The sequence below is a fragment of the Trachurus trachurus genome (assembly GCF_905171665.1).
Source record: "Trachurus trachurus genome assembly, chromosome: 8".
Lineage (NCBI taxonomy): Eukaryota > Metazoa > Chordata > Actinopteri > Carangiformes > Carangidae > Trachurus > Trachurus trachurus.
Window position 1 is genome coordinate 4,030,304 of NC_139905.1, and position 23,557 is coordinate 4,053,860.

General features: G+C 41.9%; 1 protein-coding gene across 1 annotated transcript in view; it reads left to right on the plus strand.

The window, feature by feature from the left end:
* LOC310989676 (LIM and SH3 domain protein 1-like) overlaps window positions 1-23,557 on the plus strand; it is a 43,459-nt gene that overhangs the window by 13,432 nt on the left and 6,470 nt on the right. Inside the window, exons 2-4 of the mRNA XM_083976815.1 lie at window positions 4,276-4,370; window positions 13,217-13,301; window positions 20,220-20,327. Coding sequence (XP_083832941.1) covers window positions 4,276-4,370; window positions 13,217-13,301; window positions 20,220-20,327 — 288 coding nt within the window. The remainder of the gene's footprint in view (window positions 1-4,275; window positions 4,371-13,216; window positions 13,302-20,219; window positions 20,328-23,557) is intronic.

Consider the following 23,557-nt stretch of genomic DNA (forward strand, 5'->3'; position numbering starts at 1 on the left):
GGGATGCGCCTGAATGTGGTGACGTAGGGACGAGGGTGGGGACTGCTAACTCCATCTGCTGACAGGAAGTTAGACAAAACCACCGGATCACTTACTTCTGCTTTAATATACAGATATAAGACGTTTATCTCATGAGGAAAAAAACAGATTTGCTGATGGAAAAAAGTTAATAAATCGCAATAAAAAGGAGAATATTGTTATATTTTTAATATCGCATGGCAGGACTGGATATTTACAGTTGTGGTGCAGAGTGGTCATGTGGTCCAGGTGGAGGTGGGGGTCCTGGTCCTGGTCTGGTCCTGAGGGATGTGGGTCAGCAGGTCGGGGCGAGGCGGCCGAGGCTTCAGCAGCTTCAGCAGCTTCAGGTCTGTTCTCTGGAATCAGACCAGGTCAATATTTGTCCTGGGAAACGGCGGCGGAGGATCAAAGTCCGACGCTTCAGCCCTGAAGTCGTGTTCACGTCCATGTGTGTGTTGCTGCTGCTGGTGTGCTGTTGTGTTGTTGTTGTGTAAGTTTTGTTGCAACACTCGTCAAGTCAAGGCGGCGGTGGCGATGGAGTAACGGCGTGTCTCCATGTGCCGCTCCCTCAGGCCGGGATTAGACGTTTACAGTGGGAATGTTGGCTTCAGATCACACACACACACACACACACACACACACACACACACACACACACACACACACACACACACACACAGGCACACCATCCTGTGTGGTCCATTAAGACATGAGGCTGTTTATTAATCCCACACATGAGAAATGTGGTTGTTACAGCAGCGTTTTGTAACAAACAAGGTGAAATAGTAGAAAAATATAGAAATATAAATCAAACTTATAGTTATGAACCAAAATGTTACAGGAATATTTACAGTTATTTACTAGAATAGAATAAAAACTATGGTTGGTTATTACGTCCAGACTGAAGGAAACAGTGCACGGCTTTATGTCGATATTTAATCAATTCAATACACAAATGATAAATAATGTAGGGCTGTAACTAACTATCATTTTTATCATCGATGAATCTGTCGATTATTTAAACGATTAATTGATTAGTTGTTTGTCAAACCACCAGATGACGTCCTCAAATGTCTTGTTTTGTCCACAAACCAGAGAGAGACTCAGTTTATTGTCATAAAGGAACAAAGAAACAGGAAATATTCACATCTAAGAAGCTGAAATAAGAGAATCTGGACTTTTTTTCTTTAAAAAACTACTCAAACCGATTATTAGATTATCAAAATAGTTGACGGTTCATTTAATAATCGATTATTGTTCGATGAATTGTTGCAGATCTAAAATATTGATCTTTTATTCTGTAAATTGTAAATAGAAAGTTAAGTTTTCAGTTCCTCAGTAGCAGGTTAGTCACATGTTAGTGAGAATAAAAAGTTATAAATAAAAAGTCAACAACTAAAGACCCCAGCCTGGTCCCTCGTTTAATCGTGTCCCCAGAAACACTTCCTGTTGTCTTCTGAATTCGTTTGCATCTTTGCATGTGTTTTTGATTTGGTTTGACCCTTCAGAGCCGCCGTAGGAAAAACACATGTTGATAAAGTTTCAGTAGAACGACTCTCAGGATCTTTTTCTTTCTTTTTCTTTTACAAAATCGATCGTAATAATCATGTGCAACGTGTTCATATCGTATCGTAGGCCAGGTGTGTGTTGAACATCCGTCACTCAGGGTCGGCTGTGTGTGTTTGTAGTGTTTGTTGTGTTGTTGCCATGGCGATGCCCCCCCTCTGTCCTCCACATCCTGGTGATGATGATGATGCATCAGCAGCTTTTGAATCGTCGCTCCGTCGTCACGCGGCGTCGCCACGCTCTGACCACGACGACCACGATGAGTTCCTCTCTCTCTCAGATGAAGACACAAGTCCTGGAATCGAACCTGCGTCGTGTCACATTGTGTGTGTGTGTGTGTGTGTCTGTGTGTGTGTTAATGAGCGACGTGTTGACGAAGCTTTAGCTCCAGTTTTGAATCGTCTCCTCTGTGAGTGAGTCGAGTGGGCAGTCGGCGTAGAAAGAAAGTGATGAGGAAGAAGAGGAGTGAGTGAAAGAATGAGAGGGATGGCAGAGCAGAGCTCCCTCAGGCCATGGGAATAAGGACTCTCCCTCCCTCCTCATCCCTCTCTCTCCTCTCCCTCCCTCTCTCCTCTCCCTCCTCCCTTGATGATAGCGGGAGCAGCCAGATCATCACTGTCTCTTCCTTCCTTTCATGTTTCCTCCCTCCTTCCCTCCCTCCCTCCGTCGTCGTCTTTGAACCCTCAGGCCACAGATCAGCCCAGAGCCGGGAGGGAGGGAGGGAGGTGGAGGGCAGAGTGTGGTGTTAAAGTGATAGTTCACCCAAAATTCAAATTTTTGTCGACTAAGGGCTGGGAGAAGTTTCAGAGTCCTCCGTGGCTTCTCTGAGTTACAGGGGGTCTCGGCGTAGCAGTGCATGTCCATATGACGGTTGTGAATGGATACCAACTTTCTTCGTCCAAAAAGACACACCAAAAAACATCCAGATACCTCCATGCTGCTCGTATGTAATGTCCCTCTTGTATTGAAGCCCCGACATGAGAAATTGTTCCGAAAAAAATTCAATAAGTCTATATTTTAAGCTTGTTTTGTAGCGGAAGCTCCCAGTGTCTCGGTTCACTGCTCTTCCTGTGTCAGTGCACTGACCGGCGGAACAATTTCTCATGTCGGGGCTTCAATACCAGAGGGACATTACAGACGAGCAGCATGGAGGTATTTGGATGTTTTTTGGTGTGTCTTTTTGGACAAAGAAAGTTGGTATCCATTCACAACCATTATATGGACATGCACTGCTACACGGACCCCCCCTGTAACTCAGAGAAGAAGAAGAGGACTCTTCTCACAGCTCTTAGTCGAGATGAGGGGGAGGAGATAATGAGTGAAATTTCAATTTTGGGTGAACTATCCCTTTAAAGGACAACTCCGTCTCTGGAGCTGAGAGCAGCTGGAGACCTGAAATCCCAGGAGAGCTGCAGACAGAGATCGTGTATAAAGTCAGATTAAACTGTAAACAGCAGATCCCTGAGGTTGATTTGCTGTTGGGTTAGTAACTCTGTGGTGTTTAGTTTTTACTTTCAGTTTGTGTTCTTGTAGAATAGACGTGTGTTGTATTGTTGTTGTTTTTGTATTTTTTCATCCATGACGTCGTGTTTGGCTTCAGGTTCCTCTGACTGACTGACGAGTTGTTGCTTGTTCCAGCAGGTGAAACTAATGTTGACAAAGTGATGGTTTACGATCGGAAAGTTTATCATTGTGTTTTATTTTGAAATTTACTGGACGCTCGGTGCGTTTGACTTCCTGTGTGGGGGGGGGGGGCGATCTAATCGACGTGGATTGATGCGTGATGACTCCGTCGTCCAGCAAAAACTCCTATAAGAAGTCCTAGCGGAAACACTGGACCACGGACCCCTGCTTTGAAGCAAACACCAGAAATACACAAATATTTGTTCTGAGACTGAAGAACAGTTTAAGTTCAAATTAGGGCCAGTGGCGTGAATTTGTGGAAATATTGTGATGAGATTGAGAGATTTCTGGAAAAGAGTGGTACAATTTCTTCAAAAACGTTCAAGAATAATAGTGGTAAACATTATACCCCCCTCCCAAAAAAAAGGTTGTAAAAAAATTCTAAAAAAGAAATTAGGTTAAAAACAATTTATACAAATGTGGTAAAATTTCTCAAAAAGTTTTAAAAAATTAATAATCATTTTAAAAAAAAGTGGTAAAAAATTCTCAAAGAAAAAAAAGTTAAATTTTCTGCTCCCATCATACGCTGCCATGGCGATGCAGGGACAGACAGAACTACTGCAGAACAGGAAAATCTTCAGATTCATTCAGTTAGAGCTGAAATATTAGAAAGTAGAGTTGAATCGTCCTTTAAGATGAAGACGGACGGAGCTGCAGAGACAAATAAAAGTCAGAAGGTGCAGCATCGACTCCCTGAGCTCTGTGTGTTTGTGTGTCTGTGTGTGTCGTCATCATCATCGTCACATTTGCAGCTCTGGTGTTTTCACCCGTTCACACCGTCGACCTATAAATAGAAACGTTTCAGTTTGTTGGAGAAAAGAGGAGGAAGTTCCACTTTTGTTTTGTTTTGTTTTGTGTGACTGAACTGAACTGAACTGAACCGAACTCCCACAATGCTTCACTCCCAGAAACTGTCTCTGTGTCTCTGTGCTTTTTGTGAATAGGAATGAGTTAGAGTTGTGTTGTTAACAGTGTGTCTCTCTGTGTGTGTGTCTCTCTCTGTGACAGTACTGGCATAAAGGATGCTTCAGCTGCGAGGTCTGCAAAATGACTCTAAACATGAAGAATTACAAAGGCTTCGAGAAGAGACCATACTGCAACGCGTAAGTCTATATACTGTCTCTGTGTGTGTGTGTGTGTGTGTGTGTGTGTGTGTGTGTGTGTGTGTGTGTGTGTGTTGAGCCCAACTGTGGCCTCTCTGTTGTTTATCTGTGACTATTCCTGCTCCCCCCCCTCCTCACAGAAAGCATCTATATGTGGTGTGGGAAAGTGGCTTCATCCCTCCTCCTCTTCCTCTTCTCTTCCTCCTCCTCCTCCTCTTCGGTGGGGAGGAGGAGGGGGGGTATTTTTGTGGGGGGGTGGGGGGGGGTATCAACAAAAGAAATTCCTCAAGTTCCTCTCCAGTGACGATGGCGGCGGCGGTGTCTGTCGGTGGCTGTGTGTGTGTGAACGCCAGCGTGTCCACTCACGCTCCGACTCCGACTCTCACAGTAAAGTGCTCATCAGGAATCTGAGGAATCCCCTATTCCCCCCCCCCCCCCCCCCCCCACAACCATTACTGCTAATGACCCCCCCCCCCTCCTCAGTGTGTGTGTGTGAGTGAGGGGAATGCAGAGAGGAGGAGTCGTCGTTTTGTTGTTTCATGTTCTGACATGAAGCTTCGTTTGCATTTTTGCCTTTTTTAAATGCCTTTTTATTTTTATTGCCAGTGAATCAGGAGGCGTCGTCCTGCTGCTGCTGCTGCTGCTGCTGTTGTTATGGTTGTGTTATTGCTGTGTGTCTGTTAGGGCTGGGACGATATGCTTTTCTCCCAATTCGATTCTTCTATGATTTTTTTTGGATGCCAATTCCATTTAAATTGCAATTCTACGATATTGCCGATTCTCTCGATTTTTAGTCTTTAGCATTTTTAACATTTATCTGCACACAAACACTGTAGGAGCCTATAATAAATTAACATACTCCATTATAAAGTGAACTTAAACCCTTTTCAAAACCTGGACTCTCTGTATGTAAAAAAGGTGAACAAATGCACATTGCACAATATTTTAAAAAAAATTCAAAAAAAAAATGTATTTAAAAATCGTCAAAGATATTGCAATATTTATGTGAATCGATTTTTTTCCCCCACCCCTAGTGTCTGTGCTGTGGACTGATCTGAGGTCAGATTCAAACCAAGAACAAGTCGTCGTTGTCTGCAGTAAAGTATAAATGTCACTTCTTCGATGACGTGACGTAAAACTCTTTATTAAAAGAGTCAAAACAATGAGGAGAAAGTTACGAAGGAGTTTATGGCCAGGAACTCAGCGAACACAATGACCTGGTAATCTCATCTGGTTATTTATTCACAACAGTTTAAAGGGATAGTTCATTCAATTTTGGCAAATTGGCCCATTGCCATAATCCCTATAGTCATAGCAGTAGGTTTGTTACCTTTAATTGTCGGTGCAAGCTATTTTTAGAACGGCGGAGCAGAGCCGTGAGCTGCTCAGAGCTACGCTACGGAGGCTCATTATGGGATTTCCTAGTTTCCCTCATCAAACTCATCAAATACACAATCCAACAACTCCACAACGCTCTGGTGGACAAGTTGTGACCTGCACATTCACCACGCTATGAGATAATAACACAACGTTATGTAACATTACGTGAACTACTTTGCGCTTTTGAAATCCCTCCGCCCAACAGCCATGTTTGGAAAGTAGTTCCGGCTGCATTTGCCTCTAAAACAACTCTGTTTCTTAACGTTACATGATTATTTAATTTTAATTATTAAAAAAATGCTCCAGAAGACGATCTCCAACCCGACCTTTAACAAACATCTGGTTCTCTAGAGTCTGAAGCCAAAGTTGGGTCATTCATTACTGCAGTACTCTCATTACTTTATGAGCAAGTACTAGATTACTTGTATTAAACGTATTAAAAGAAAGAAGGAATACAGGACGTCCAGTTTTCACTCTGCTGTTTGGTGGTTGAACTGAATCTCTACGACTTCTAATGAACTTTATTATGACATCATCATCGTCTCTCTGACAGCGCTTTGTTTTCCTCAGTGAGTCATCTCTTGTGTGTGTTTCAGTAACTAACAGCTGAGCGAACGTTTCACACGTTTCCAGGAACTCAACCAACCACCAACTTCCCCGATTTTTCCTCGACTCGCTCGTCGTCCTCTTCCCGTCTTCTCTCTGTCTGTTTTGTCTCTTTAAATCCTCATGAGGACGAGTCGCTCCGGCTCAGGAGGGAAACTCCACATCGTTTCCATCTCCACACAAACTGTTGTGTGTTTTTTTTACATACACGTATAAATATTATAAACGAAACCAAATCCAGATTTATTACTGGGTGTCATCTGATAAAAACCTCCTCATGTTCTCATGTAAATAATTTCCAGGTTAAACAAATGTGTCGTATCGTGTCGTTTCTGTTTCTAATCGTCTCATCTCTAATCTAATCCGACCTTTGTGCAGCTGTTTGCACCTGTTTATGATGGGATGGAAGACGACGAACAAACAGAGAGAGAGAGAGAGAGAATGAAACAAACCTAATGACGACCGTAAATCTGTTGATCTGGACTAACGACGGCTGCAGTCAAAACTGTTTTAAAGGAGAACTTCATTTATAAAAATACTGAAGTGTTGAAAAGAACAAATTTACTTCGACTCATTGTTCTGTTGTTCCACGTTTACTGGACCTGATGATAATTATTAGAATTAATGAACCGTGGCAACGATTGGATTTCCTCTTTATGTATTTAACTCACGGTCAAATATAAAACTTAAAGGGATAGTATCATTTTTTTAAAGTGGGGTTGTATGATCTACAAATAGCCCCTAAGTACTTTAATTGCAGTAGAAGACTCTCTGCACTCCTCCCGTTAGCAACGCCAGCCCATAATAGCCCTGCCCAGAGATTTACAACATACAGTGTTGTGAACAGACCCAAAGAAACGGCCTATTTTCACGGCCTAAAAGAGGTTTTACCTGAAAAAAAAAATACACAGTTCCATTGTTCGCTATAATATAATTTTTCCAGCCCTTCAAAGTGCAGGAAAAACACAGTTTTTATTTGGACTTAACCTATAGGGAAATTCATGAAAAACCTCTGATGTGCGTTGCCTTCAGGGACAGTTTTTCATCATCAGTCTCTGTATTTCCCTCTAAAACAACTCTGTCTGGTAACGTTGTGTTATTATCTCATAGCGTGGTGAATGTGCAGGTCACAACTTGTCCACCAGAGCGTTGTGGAGTTGTTGGATTGTGTATTTGATGAGTTTGATGAGGGAAACCAAGAAATCCCATGAGCCTCCGTAGCGTAGCTCTGAGCAGCTCACGGCTCTGCTCCGCCGTTCTAAAAATAGCTTACACCGACAATTAAAGGTAACAAACCTACTGCTATGACTATAGGGGTTATGGCAATGGGCCAATTTGCCAAAATGTTGAACTATCGCTTTAACAATCTTAAAAAGACAACTATATACATTAAAGTGAGGGAACTTGCTTATTGTTATTTCCATCAGGGATAGGAAGTCTTCTCCTTCTTCGTCTTCTTCCTAACATTTCTGTCGTTTCCTCCTCTTCACTGTTTATTGAGCCTCTTCCCGTTTGTTTAAATCGAGGTTAATTAGAGTAAACATCAAGAAGAGGAGGAGGAGGAGGAGGAGGAGTGCAGGCCTCTCCTTCATCATGACTCCTGTATTTGTCCTGAGTAATTGATAGAGGAGTTGTTTGTTTTCTATGTACTCCTCCTCCTCTTCTTTCTCCTCCTTTCCCTCACTTTCTCTTCCTCCTCCTCCTTTTCCTCCTCTTCCTCCTCCTCCTCCTCTTCTTTCTCCTCCTCCTTTTCCTCTTCATCATCCTCCTCCTCTTCCTCCTCTCTCCTCATTATGCACCGGAGTCACAGGAGGGGATTGTGGGTAGATTTAGGAGGGCAGATAAGCAGGAAGAATTCTTCCTCTCCCCTGGAGGCTGTGGGTCGCTGCCTTAACGACCGACATCCCATATTAACCTCACCACCTCCTCTCTCTGTCTCTCTCTGTCTCTCTGTGTGTCTCTGTGTGTGATTTAGAGTCCTTACTGCTGTTTAAAGTTTCCGCTCCGTATATAAAACACGTCGTTAATAAACAACCAGATCAGATCAGATTAGAGGCTGTTGCGATGCGTTCACTGTCGACTGGGTCGTCACAGCGTCGTGTTGGAAAAGGAAGAAGCGGCGGTGCAGATTCCCACGGTTCAGTCTGCAGCACGGGAATATTAATGTTACAGAAGCTCCAGAAGGTTCTTTGCCTTGTCTGTTTTAAATCAACAGGATAAAAATACTCTAAAGTCAATATTGACATAAGAAAATGATCCAACCATATAAACACAATGCAGCATAAATAACTCAACAAGAGCTCAAAACATTACACATATAATATAAAAGGACGGTCACATGGTTTTCTGTTATGTTTTTAATTCAATTAATACATAATATAATATAATATAATATAATATAATATAATGGTGTTGCTGTGTCCAGTCGACTCTGTAATCTGGTTTTGCTGCAGAAAACTCTGTAACACTTTATAATCAGTACACACTATTAAGCATTAGTTAACCATTGAATACTGAATTCATCATTTATAACACATGAATACTCATTAGTATGTAGTTTATAAACAGTTAAAAATGTTTTACTTATCACTGATAAGCACTAACTGTGTTTATAAACTACATACTACTGAGTATTCATGTGTTATAAATGAAGAATTCAGTATTTATCAATGCTTAACTAATGCTTAATAATGTGTACTTATTATAAAGTGTTAAATTTAGTTTCAATGATTAATCGATTAGTAGTTTGGTCAATAAAATGTTAAAAAATATTGAAAAACATCAATCAGTGTTTCTCAAACCACCAGACGACATCGTCCTCAAACGTCTTGTTTTGTCCACAAACCAAAGAGAGACTCAGTTTATTGTCATAAAGGAACAAAGAAACCAGAAATATTCACATTTAAGAAGCTGAAATCAGAGAATTTTTTACTGTTTTTCTTTAAAAAAAACGACTCCAACCGATTATTAGATTATCAGAATAGTCGATTAATCTAGTAATGGATTATTGTGTGATTAATTGTTGCAGCTGTAGTAATGTGTTTGTAATGGAAACAGGTTTTCAGTGCTTTTGTGGCGACTTTCTGCCCGTCGTCGTCGTTGGAGTCAATCTGTTCCTACAGGGTCCTGACGGGGGATAAACGGACTGGACGGAGCAGTGGTGTGTGTGTGTGTGTGTGTGTGTGTGTGTGTGTGTGTGTGTATCTGTGTGTCTGTGTGTGTGTGTGTGTGTGTGTCTGTGTGTCTTGTTCCTCCTGATGATGCGTTCCAACCTCTGCAGCTGTTTACAGGTGTGAACTCTTCATCTCCCGAGTCAGACCCGTCCTCCTTCTGCACAGTAGGCAGCTGCTCCTCTGTGTGTGTGTGTGTGTGTGTGTGTGTGTGTGTTATCACATGTGTGTGTCCCTCCCCACCCCCCCCACCCCCCGTCACTCCTGCATCACCCCCCCTCTCCTCCCCTCCATCCCTCCGTTATCTCATCCCTCCATTTTGATCACTTCCCCTTTTTCTTCTGTTTTGTTTTGAAGTGTTTCACAGGTTTGAGTTTGTGCATGTGTCACTCACTCTGCTGCACCGTGTTACCTGGCTACACAACACACACACACACACACACACACACACACACACACACACACACACACACACACACACACACACACACACACTGAGTCACTCCCAGCTCATATCTGCAGACATGTTGTCGACGTAGTGACTCTCTGAGTGTATGAGGACAGTTGGTGAAGACACAGTGAATATGACAGGAACTGTGTGTGTGTGTGTGTGTGTTCAGGCCATACACACACACTCTCTTACACACACAGCAGTGTTAACTGAGCAGGGGTTTTTGGTGAGGCTCAGTCAGGAAGTGTGTTTCACCACAGACCGACACACCCAGCTCCAGAGAAATGACGCTGTTTTCCACTGTCATCAAAGACAGTGTCACATTGACCCACTTTATATTATTATTATCATCAATATTGTTATTATGATCAATGTTCACATGTTTTAGGTATTTAGATATTGATCCAAACAAATGTGCAGTTTATTCTTTAAAGGGATAGTTCACCCAAAATTGAAATTACTAAGGGCTGGGAGAAGTTTCAGAGTCCTCCGTGGCTTCTCTGAGTTACAGGGGGTCTCGGCGTAGCAGTGCATGTCCATATAACGGTTGCAAATGGATACCAACTGTCTTCGTAACAAAAAGACACACCAAAAAACATCCAAATACCTCCATGCTGCTCGTATGTAATGTCCGTCTTGTATTTAAGCCCCGAAATGCGAAATTGTCCCGAAAAAAATTAAATAAGTCTATTTTTCAAGCTTGTTTTGTAGCGGAAGCTTCTCGAAGCTCCTCTTCCCGGTTCATCCAAATTTGACGAACCGGGAAGAGGAGCTTCCGCTACAAAACAAGCTTGAAATATAGACTTATTTAATATCAGCAGACCGTTATATGGACATGCACTGCTACGCCGAGACCCCCTGTAACTCAGAGAAGCCACGGAGGACTTTGAAACTTCTCCCAGCCCTTAGTCCACATGAGGGGGAGGAGATAACGAGTGCAATTTCAATTTTGGGTGAACTATCTCTTTAACAAACTGAGCATCATCTGTGCAGCTGAGTGTGAGTGTGAAGTACAGGTCATCAATGATCCTTCATCGATCCGTAGAGACTGAGAATATTCTCACATCGTTTTAGAAGAAGTTATGTGACGGTTATAGATTTCTTCAGTACGATTATCATCAGAGAAATAATCACAGTGTCACGATTATCACGCATTAATTAATTCCATGACACTATGAATGTGTAAAATTAAATATAGTCATAATTTAATTACATTACTGATTATTTACACAAAATATCGAAGTATCTATTAATATGTAAGGGATAATGTTTAGTTCAGAGGAATAAACCCCGACAGGTTGTATGGAGCCCTGTTATACTTGACGACGGTCATTATACAGAAATAACGGACCGCAGAACGCAGCGTTGGACCAATCAGAGAGCAGCATTCAATAGAGCCGTGTAATACAGGATCAATTAATTGTTAATCCCCCCAAATGTTTAAGTTTATTTTATTGGGTTTATTTTGCATTTAAATTCCTATCGATTCAGTGTTACGTTGGTATTAAATGAACCTGTATTTGGGCTTTTTCCTTTACTTTGGCGCTGACTTGACTTGATTTAGGAATCGTATTAATGGTTAATAGTGAAAACAAGTGATGGTGACATCCCGACTAGAAGATTAGAATCAAAAACTTTATTGATCCACAGAGTCATAGGAGAAGAGGAAGAAGAAGAAGTTGTTGATGTATGAACAGACGAATGAGACGAAAATAACATTTAGACGCTGAGATAAGAAAAGTGGAAGTGACACAGAGGTGTGTGTGTGTGTGTGTGTGTGTGTGTGTGTGTGTGTGTGTGTGTGTGTCTGTGTGTTAGTGTGAGAGATCTAGTTTGTTGTTGTCAGGTTGAGTCGTGAGTGAAACCCATCTACAACCACAACCCTTCGTTCCATCCCATAATCACTTTGTTTGCCACGTTGTCAAGGAAACCGTAAACATATTGCAGTTGCTCCCCCCCCCTTTTCTTTTTTTAATGGGTTACCCAGAGGCACGGCAGAGAGTGTGTGTGTGTGTGTGTGTGTTTTCGAGGTCAGCCAGCGCCCTGAGGCATGCTGGGAAGTGGAGTCCATCTGAGCTGCCTGTGCTGCCTTCAGGAGCCGTTGGAACTGGCAGCGCTCACTCAGAGAAACACAAACACACACAGGGTGGACAGGTGTGTGTGTGTGTGATGAATGAATGAAGCTCTGTGTGTGTGTGTGTGTGTGTGTGTGTGTGTGTGTGTAGTAGTTGTGTGGGAGGTCGGTGTTTGTGGCGTCTTGACTAGAAAATTCCCAGAATTCATTCAGAGGAAGAGACTTCACGCTCTGCTGAGGGGGGAGGGGGGGGGGGGGGGGGGGGGGGGGGGGGGGGGGGGGGGGGCGATGACATCATCCACACTCGCCCACTGTCTCTGACCCTGTGTGTGTGTGTGTGTGTGTGTGTGTTGCTCCTCTTCCTGTTGTTCCTCACAGGGTCGTGTCCATGTGAGAGATTTTTACAAACCTGCTGCTCAAAGAACTGTGACCTTGAAGACCCCCGACCCCCCCCCACACACACACTTTGTCTTCCTCCTTCTTTCTCCTCTTCCTTCTTCTCCTCCTCCTCCTCTTCCTTCTCCTCCTCCCTCTTCCTCCTTCTCCCTCCGCTTCTTCCTGCTCTTCTTCCTTCTCCTCTTCCTCCTTCTTTCTCTTTTTCCTCCTTCTCTTCCTCCTTCTCCTCCTCCCTCCTCTTCTCCCTCCTCTTCTTCCTTCTCCTCTTCCTCCTCCTCCTTCCTCCTCCCTCCTCTTCTTTCTCCTCTTCCTTCTCCTTCTCTTCCTTCTCCCTCCTTTACCTCCTCCCTCCTCCCTCTTCTCCCTCCTCCTCCTCTCCTCCCTCTGACAGAGCATTGTGTGTTATAACTCACTTGCCTTTTGTTTACAGGGGCTGCACCTCAGGACCACCTTGAATAACACACATTACCCCCACTGTGTGTGTGTGTGTGTGTGTGTGTGTGTGTGTGTGTGTATTTATGTGTGTGTGTGTGTGTGTGTTTTACACAGACTACACACTACCTCTGTTGTGCTGTGTGTGTGTGTGTTTTTTCCTCCAGGCCTGAATCACAGTGGGAGTCTTGAGTAAAAACTGGCATCTGTGTGTGTATGTGTGTGTGTTCACTGTGCATGTGCATGTGTGTGTGTTTATTTACAGTGCACTAACAGCCTTTACTCTGTGTGTGTCTGTTTGTGTGTTTCTGTGTGTGTGTGTGTGTGTGTGTTGCAGACACTACCCCAAGACAAACTTCACCTGTGTGGCTGACACTCCAGAGAACCTCCGCCTCAAACAGCAGAGCAAGATGCAGAGCCAGGTGAGTCTGTGACCTCACCGCACACAGCAGCCAATCAGGAGAGAGAAAGAGAGATTGTTTAACCCTTTAAATAACCATTAACGAGGGAGTAAAACAAAAAGGCAACGTCCTGATGAACTCAGTCGGTCTAATTCAGAGACGACGCAGCGGAGAAGTCGAGCGTGAAATTGGCTCAGAGAGGAAAAAAGAGATGGAGAGAGGGTTCACTGCAAAAACTCAAAATCTTACCAAGAATATTTGTCTTATTTCTAGTCAAAATGTCATTTCTAGTCAAAACAAATCTCATTATACTTAAAATAAGACTCATCACATTAAAAAGCAGCTTGTTTTTAGACACTTTTTACTTCTTTCAAGCCAATTTTCACTTGAAATAAGCGGAAAAATCTGATAGTGGAGCAAGTTTTTCTTTCTTGTAACAAGCACGAAAAACTTTTGCTTTCACTGGCAGATTTTTCTACTTATTTCAAGTGAAAATTTGTTTGAAACTAGTGAAAATTATCTAAAAACGAGTTCATTTTAAGGTGATGAGTCTTATTTTAAGTGCAAAGAGATTAGTTTTGACTAGAAATGAGACATTTTGACAAGAAATAAGACAAATATTCTTGGAAAGATTTTGAGTTTTTGCAGTGTAGATTGTAGATCTTCTTCCCCGGAAATGAGACTTAAAAAACCCCCCAAAAAGGAACTAAATGAGAACGTATTTCTGGCGTATAGTGACTGAGGCACCGAACTTCCCTAAAAGAGATGATACCAGGACTTAAAGTTAGTTTGAAACCAACAAATAGGATCTTGCTCAAGTCTGTTTCACAACATCTTCAGTTTCCTCTCACCTCCGCTCCAGTCCGATAAGAAACTAGAGTCATGTTACTGTCATCTTCAGAGGAGTTTTAGTTTATTTTAGTTTAATAAAGACCGCTAGTTCTCTACACTAACTCACAAGCTGGTTTTGGTTTTGCATCTGTTTGTGGAAACAAAACAAACACAAACTCGACTCTCTGCAGTCGTTTCCTCGTACGTTTTTATTTGTGCGTTGCCTTTTTTACGACGCCCACAAACCAGATAACAGTCCTATAAATGTAGAGTTTGTTATGTTAATATAATATAACAACCACCACCACCACCAGTGAAGCTGAAGTCGTTCCTGCTGAAGCTAAAATAACAAAAGACCCAAATAAACTCTGTGACCAAAAAAAAAAAAGAAAAGAAAAGAAGAAGAAAAAACCCTCATCAGACCAAAATATCCATCTGAACTGGGTCATGTGTTATTGGCTTAATAAAGACGGCTCTGACACAGTCGCTGATTTATTCTCACCAACACAGTCTTCACAGGAGCAGGATTAACCCTTCACACGCCGCCTGGGTGTAACCTGTTATATTTTATATTTATATAAGTGTGTAAGTGTGCGTGTGTGTGTGTGTTTGTTATGTGATGGTGTGAGGGTTGAGTGTCAGACGGTCATCGCGCCTGAAGGCCGTGACACCACGTTTCACTTCTCCTTTATTCACACCATCATCACATCTGTTCCTCAGTCGTCTAGGAACGACTCTGATCGACGACGCGACCGCGAGAAACAAAAAACCACACAGACGATTCTCAGGAGGTCACGTGACAGAACGGGGTTTTATTTTGAAAGGGTGTTTTTTTTTTAACTCTGTGGAACAAACGAGGAAGTAGAAGTAGAAAAGTTGTGTCTATCTGTGAGTCAGTTTTACATGTTTACACATCAACATACAGAAAGTGTTATTTCAGTCGATCATTTCTCCTCGTTCATTTTCTTTAGGCGCTACTCACACGTTCAGCTGTGTTGCTCCTTTCACCGATGCACGAGTCTTACAGGTTGCACCTCGTTGTAAAGTCGACTAATCGGGCTTTCCAACGATATAAAATACAACATCGATTGGTTTTATTATTAAGGGGGAGAAGTGATTGACTGAACTTTAGTAATTTAAGAGTTTCAGTTGGTGAGACGAGACAACGAATGAGAACGAAACGAAACACTGAAGAAGAAAATATAAGGTCCAAAGTTTAAAAAAGTAAAACAGGAAGGAAACAAAGATCAAATAAACTTTATTTGTCCCACAAGGGGAAATTTGTCTTGGGCAAGGGAGTTGTAACAGCTGCCGTGTACATGTAAAACATCCATACACAGTACATAATATACATTAAGGCAAAACATATCCAAGAGAAGAGAAAGAAAGAAAGTGCGGGGTGCAATAAATAGAATAAAATACTTATAATACAAGTTCAAATAAAAACATACTAAAAACTAAAAGAAAGAGCAAGGGACTCAAAAAGACATCAAAAAGTTAAAACTATATTGCCCGCCCACCAATGGAAACAAAATATTGAGAGTTAAATTTATTTTGTTGGTAATAACTAAGAAATGTATTTTAAAAAATCTAAAAAATGTATTAAAAAAATCAAATGGTTAATAGTCTTTCCCGGTTCACACGCCTTGCATCAAATCAAAATATCCAAATTGGATGAAACACTCGTTATAGTTTTTAGTTTTTTTTCTATTTTCCATTTGTTCAGAAAAACGGAAATTGGAAAATATTTTCGTTATCTGTTTCTTATTTTGATTCTGGAAACAAATATTGAAAAAACAAGCCATTATTTAGTTTTTTTAGTTTTTATTTGAAGTTTTATTTTGAAAAAATAGCTTTTTTTATTGCGTTTTTGTTGCATTCAAAGGTCTAGGAAAAATACTTTTTGAAAATAGAGGAGGAAGAAGCTCTAGTAAAGGTGTGTGTGTGAACGTCTCAGGACGATAAAACACATTTTAACACTGAGGAAGAATCGATGATGAAGGTCTGGGGGTGTTTGTATGTGAGACGGGGTTTATGGGTGAAGAGTGGGGGGGTTGGAGGAGATAACAGAGGGACAGATGGTGTTTTTCTACATGGATTGTAGATCCTAACACCCCCCGACCCCCCCTCACCACCTTCACCATTACACTACTGCTCAAACATAAACAGTTAGGAGGTTAATCTGCTGCTGACTGTGTTTTAATTCTCCGTCCTTCACTGTGACAATAAACAGCCTCAGATCTGAAGCCGCTTCTCATGTTTGTTAACAGATTATTATATTAATCCACTCAGAGATTCTGCAGCGTTTTATTTGGGCTACAGGAGAAATATGGAAGTGATTAAAGAGAGAAAGAGAGAAAGAGACAGAGAGAAGCTCCAGGTCGAACAGATTCCCTGAAGGAACACGTCATGTTGGAAAAACTTCCTGTGAAACTTCAGCTTTTTAGGATGTTATTTTATTCTTTATATCAGATTTACTTGTTTTAAACTTTTAAAATTGAATAAAAACTAAAGAAAAAAGACCATAATGCTTCAGTAACATGTCATAGTTGATAAACCTGAGCTTTTAGGATGTTATTTTATTCTTTATATCAGATTTACTTGTTTTTAACTATAAAATAAAACCCAATAAATCAACTAATAGGACCACGACGCTTCAGGAACACCTCATGTTTAGTTTCCTGTTAAATTTGGGTGTATAAAATAGTATTTTAAACTCTTTTACCAATTTTAGTGGTTTTTAACTTAAAATAAATCCCAATACATCAAATAAAAACTAAAAAACAGACCAAGATGCTTCAGGGACACATCATGTTTGATAAACTTTTGCTTTTAAAATAGTATTTTATTCTTTTTAGTCGTTTTTACCTTTCAAATAAATCCCAATAAATGATTTAAAAACGGACAAAAGATGTACACGTCATATTTGAAACTTTTAAATCACAGTTTCATCTTTTTTTTAAATAATTTTACTTATTTTAACTTCACACTCATTCATGAAAAAATGCCACAAATCTCAGTTTGATGTTGAGACGATGTGATTGTGCTGAAGGTGTTAATGGAGAACTGTGGTCATCTAACCTCTCGCCATTGCCCATCGCCGCCACCGCCGCCGCTGTGTTGCTACGGGAACCGTATTGCTATGGTAGCAGGGTAGAGGTTTGTCACACCTCATTACAAGACAGAAAGAAACAAGATGGAGAGAGAGAGAGAGAGAAGGAGAGAAATAAAGAAACTGGAGAGAGTGAATTTGGGAGGAGGAGGAGGAGGGAGAGCAATGAGGCGGACATGAACGAGGGAGGAGGAGGAAAAAAAGGAAGAGACAGGAAGGCACCAACGGAGAGAGAAAGAGGGGGAGGGAGGGAGGGAGGGAGGGAGGGGTGCAGGGTGAAAGAGGAAGAGATAAAAGCGAAATCCCCAGAGGAAGGAAAAGCCAGAGGAATGCAAATAGAAAGTGGAGAGGAAGATTATAACGGAGGACGACGGCTGTGCAGTAAAATATGAATGAATGAGAGGAGAAGGAGAAGAGGAGGAGAGAGGGAGGAGGGAGGAGGGAGGGAGGAGGGGTGTGATGGGAGTGTGGGTGGGGAGGGAAAGAAGAGATCTGATTGGAGGAGAGGAATAAAGACTGAGATGAAAACAGGAGGGAGGAGAGAGACGGTAATCTTCCTCTTCTTCCTCGTCATAGATTACGTCCGTACGTTTAGTCGACGCAAAAACCACAACAATAACGCATCATCATGACATCATCATGACATCAGCTGTGAGTCATAACAACCACGTCGTGTCATCACAAAGCGTCAGGACGAGGGGAGGAAGGGTGGAGGGGTGGAAGAGAGAGCTGATGGGATAGAAGGGAAATATGGAAGGGAGAGATGGAGGAATGGGAAGGAAAGATGGAGAGGTGGAAGGGAGGAATGCAAGGGAAAGATGGAGGGGAGGGAAGGAAAGGAAAGATAGAGGGGAACGATGGAGAGATGGAAGGGAAAGATGGAGGGATTGAAGGTAAAGATGGAAAGATGGAGAGGAACGATGGAGAGATGGAGAGGAACGATGGAGGGATGGGAAGGAAAGATGAGGGATGGAGGGAGAGATGGAGGGGAAAGAGAGGGATGGATGGAGGGGAAAGAGGGATGGATGGAAGGGAAAGATGGAGGGGAAAGATGGAGGCATGGAAAGGAAAGATGGAGAGGAACGATGGAGAGATGGAAGGGAGGGATGGAAGGGAAAGATGAAGGGATGGAAAGGAAAGATGGAGAGATGGAGGGACGAAAGGGAAAGATGGAGGGGAAGATAGAGAGATGGAAGGGAAAGATGGAGGAATGGAAGGGAAAGAGGGCAGTCTTAGTGCGTCTTTGCAGAATAAAGTTTGTCGTCGTCGTCGTCATGGAGTCGTTGCAGCCTGAGCCGACAGGAAGTGCCGAGCGAGTGGCAGATTAGATTTCAGAATAAAAGCCCTGTGACTTCCTGTCTGCAGGTCGAGAGTGAAGGAGCTTCAGTCAGAACAGAGGAGTCAGATAGAGATCTGAGGCTGGACGCTTCCTCTGCTGCTGCCCTCAGGGTCAGGGCAGGGCAGGGCACACACACACACACTCACACACACACACACTACACACACACACACACACACACACACACACTACACACACACACACACACACACACACACACACACACGATTTGTCATACACTACCTCTCTCTCATTGTGACCATATATGGTCGCTGCCACGTCCTGTATGTAAGCAAACAGGAAATACACGTCACCACAAAAGACTAAGCAGCATACGTGTGGCCAACCAAGAACACACACACACACTCTTTATACACACACACACACACACACACACACACACTCATAGTTCATACATAGAAAAAAAACCCAGATTATTTCAGGAATTAAAAAGAAAGTTTGCAACTTTTTTCAGAGAATGTGGTAATTTCTGCTGCAGAGAGAAGTGAGTGAGGATGACGAGTCATTCTGTCACAGACGCAGAGCGACGGTGTTTTCACTAATATATAAATAACCAGCGGCGCTCTGGTTTCACAGGGACGTGTGTGTGTGTGTGTGTGTGTGTGTGTGTGTGTGTGTGTGTGTGTGTGGGTTCAGATATTTAAAGATTGTTTCACTGTGCAAAATGCAGAACGCTTCCTTTCTGTCGACCCCTCTCAGGACCGAACCTTTGTCCCCGCAGCGAGGAGCCGAGCGGCGTTAACCGCTGTTTATATTAATATAACAACGAGTGTGTGAGGTTTTGTTTCATGCAGCAGCAGCGTTTCACCGTTTGACCGCCATGGTCGTGTCACCGCTTCGGCTTTAGAGTCCGAATCCAGATGTTACCGCAGAGTCACACCTGTGCACGTCAACCTCGGGCGCTCTGAGACATTTCTTAATTGGGCTTTTATTGTGAAATATCGCACAGGAAGGTGGTGTAAAACTAACTAATGTGCAATGTTGTTCAGTGTACTGCAACCTTTTAGGAGAGTATTACACTGTTACTAAAATATCTACATTATTATTATTATGGTTTCAAGTCCTCGCATTGAAGAACACAACTTTAATTTGATCTTTTCTAAATCTAAAAACATGAAATGAATGTCATTTTTTGTCCTAATGATTTAATATAAACTGATCTGTATTAATTCAGTCAATACAACGAACTGGAATCAAATACTTGGGAGAAATGAGGTCAAAACATTAAGTGCATAAAGATGAAAAGTAATAATAATCATATACAAACTGTAGAATAGTGTTAGAAATATGTGAGAAAATACAGAAGATGTAAGGTTGCACTTTCCAATAAAATGGCAATAAAATAATTTTAGTGGCGTTTTAATTTCCATTAAAACTCTTGACGTCGTGTCAGGATTTTCATGTTGTTGTAAAAAAGAAAAAAAAAAGCAGTACAGTCGACAGTAAAACCATTTTTTCCTTCTGCCGTAAAGTTTCTTTATGAAGCCAAAAAGCAGCTCGTTAAAACTCAGCAAGTTACGTTCAGAGCGACGTCGACTCTGATATTATGGGTTGTTTTGTTGGAAGAGTCTGAAGCTGCGACGCACTGAAACTAAAGTCAAACTGTTTGTTTTGTGTGTTTGTTTGTGTGCTGCAGGTTTACTACAAGGAGGACTTTGAGAAGAATAAAGGAAAAGGTTTCAGCGTGGTCGCAGACACGCCGGAGCTGCAGAGAATTAAGAAGACGCAGGATCAGATCAGCAATGTAAGTCTCAATGTAACTGTAACTCTGTGTGAATAGTAGTGTAACTGCTGAGAAGTCAATCTGCTAATCGGTTACGAATTAATACCCAGTTAACCAAGGATTAAATAAATGTCATGTTAGAGTTACAGTCTAGTGTTGGATCAAACTGCATCATCACGCCATGGTTCGGGTTTTTCGTAGCGTTAAACAGTTTCGGGTCAAACAACACGTTTTTTTGCTGTGTAAAAGCGTTTTTGGATCGAGCCTCGAAACTTTCAAACCTTCTACAAGAATGTGTGGTGGTTTCCTCGGGGTGAACTGTAGGCAGGGAGACGATAGGTCTGCCCTACAAAGGCAAAGTGCAGTAGGCTACCTGTAAAAATGCCAAACTAAGAAAAACAGCTTTTTGTGTTTTTCTTTTTAAGCATCAAATTATGAATAACTACCAAGTCTATAATTGATTAGATAAAGGTGGACTGAATTAAATCTATTTTGTAGTTTGTCTTTCTGACCAATTTTGACCGTTTTATGGCAGATACTGCACTTTGCCTTGGTTTCACGGTGCTTTTTTGGATGGACAGCAAAAAAAAAAAGCCCATAACTCTGGAAATTTTAGCAGTACCAATATCAAATTCTACCAGATTGAAGAGAATATGCCACACTTTTGATTGGTCAAAAACAAACAAAAATTTAAAAAATGCAGATACTGCACTTTGCCTTTGTAGGGCAGAGGTTTCATTAAGTCTGTTAGAAACTAGAGAATAAACCTTCAGTGTTATTTCCTGAGACGATGGGAGGCAGAGAGGAGCGCAGTCGCCAAAATGTAGCGTGGACTAATAACCACCGCTAATGACTGAAAAAGGTGTAAAGATGCACATCTGCCCCGTATGTGCATCCTAAACTCCAATCTCTACTCTTATTAACCACCTGATATTTTGTCTGAGTCATAAAAGCGCTCTGTGTGACGGCCATGAGCGCTTTTATGATGAGTCATTGTTTGAGCTCTGGTCCAGACTGAACACCAGAGATCAAACTCAGAGTTTTATCTGAGCTGCGTTGAGTTCAGGAGTTTGCATAACACAAACGTTAGTGGCCTTTTCAACGGTTTAATCAAATGTAGCAGGAGAAACCGTCACAGCTCAGAGAGAGACAGAGCTCACCTCCACCTGAACCTGAGCCTGCTCCTCTGAGCCTCAGCAGGGTCACACCTCTGATCAATCACAGTGATCGGCTCTGAGTGTCTGTTCACACCTGATCAGCTGTGATCAGATCTCACTTCTGCTTTTAGATGTAAATAAACAGGTGTGTTGTTGATGTTACAGTTACAGAGAGCCGAAGTGGAAGCAGGAAGTAACGTCGCCATGGGACCTCAATTAGGAAAAAGTCTCCATGTGAGTGAACGGGAGTCAAAGTTTTATTTCTAATGTGAGTGAATAGTGTGATGATAAAACTCTCTGACCTCTACCTGTTTAAAACACCACGGTTCATGAAGAGAAACCAGCAGTTTGTTGTAAAACTATTGTAGAATAAAACTCCTTAGAATCTGTAACCAGAAAGACTCCAGGTGGCGTAGGTGACGTCACCATGGCGACCTTAGATCTGTAGTCCGTAGAGCGTCTTCACACTAAATACATTCTTCTGTTGCCGTTTTACAACAAACTGCTGGTTTCTCTTCATGAACCGTGGTGTTTTAAACAGGTAGAGGACAGAGAGTTTTATCATCACACTGTTCACTCACATTAGAAATAAAACTTTGACTCCCGTTCACTCACATGGAGACTTTTTCCAAGTTGAGGTCCCATGGTGCCGTTACTTCCTGCTTCTGCTTCGGCTCTCTATCTAATCCACAAGTTTCCGAACGTCATCTATGGTTAAAACCCCGAAGTCGGTTTTGCATTTCCGGTGGAATTGTACGTTTACGTTTCCATGGTTTTCAGTCGTTGTCATAGTTGCGGTAAACGCATCATGGATCTAGCATTAACGCTGGCTTTTAAAGGCCCCATGGCATGAAAAATGTGATTGTGGTTATTTTTTCATGCTTGGGGAGGTCTCTGGGCCACGTATATCCTGCCCCATGCATCAAACTGGTCATAAACGGAGAAACACACACCGCCCATTTGTAGGAACTGTCTCTTTAAGACGAGCAGATAGCACTTCCTCCTTTCTGTGATGTCACACACAAGGTAACTCCGCCCACCGCGACCAGTTTTTTTTTTCAATTTTTATGAATGCAGCTTAAGTTTCAGTTACTTGCCTGTGATTGGCCCGACCACACGCCACGCAAAAACAGTCAGCCAATCAGAGGAGAGGTTCTCATTCTCTCTTCTGATTGGCCAAATGACCTGTGCCTGCTAGAGCTCCAGAAAGAGGCAACAGAAAGGGGCAATATAGACGATATTAAGCAGATCACAGGTACTCAAAACCAATGATACATCTTGTTAGGGAAATAAACCCAGAGAAAAGTGCACAGCATGGGGCCTTTAACACGGATGTCAATTGGTGTGATGATCCATGCGTTTTACAGATTTTCATTGAAAAAAAAAACAAAAAAAACAACCCATTAATTTACTGCGACTACCAAAACCATGGAAACGTAAAATATAAGATTCCACTGGAAGAGCAAAAACAGAACAGAAACACCGCCTCTCTCAGCTTTGACCCCGTGCGTCGGAGCTGCAGCTCTGCAGCGACCTCACTAATGACATAATGAGTGTGGAGGATTATGGGTAATTACTGCTTTCATGTGATGAAAGATCTCGCGTGACTGAGACTGAGAAAAAGAAAGACACACACACACACACACACACATGATCTTGACACACACATCTACATATCTTTCATGTATTTATGGGAACACACACACACACACGCACACACACACACACGGAGCAAGTGCAGGAAGAAGAACTGGACGTCTGGTTGTGACAGATTAAATCCTGGTTTAAACTGAAGTTCTGGTTCAACTAAACCAGTTTTACAGTTTAATAACATCAGATTAAAGCTCAGTTTAGTTTTTACTTTGAACCAAGTTTAGATTTAATCTCTGGTCGACTTCAAACCTCCAGCTGAGGACGTTTAACTTTAACGTTTAACAGCTGCAGTTTGGAGAAGTTTCACAGTGAAGATTAAAACACTTGGACCTGTTGATTAAACTCATTTTAAAATAAAACCACAAACTCTTTTAGTCTTTTAACTAAACCAGTTTAATTTAAAGTGCAGCAGCAGCAACAACAACAGTAACTTTTCATTTC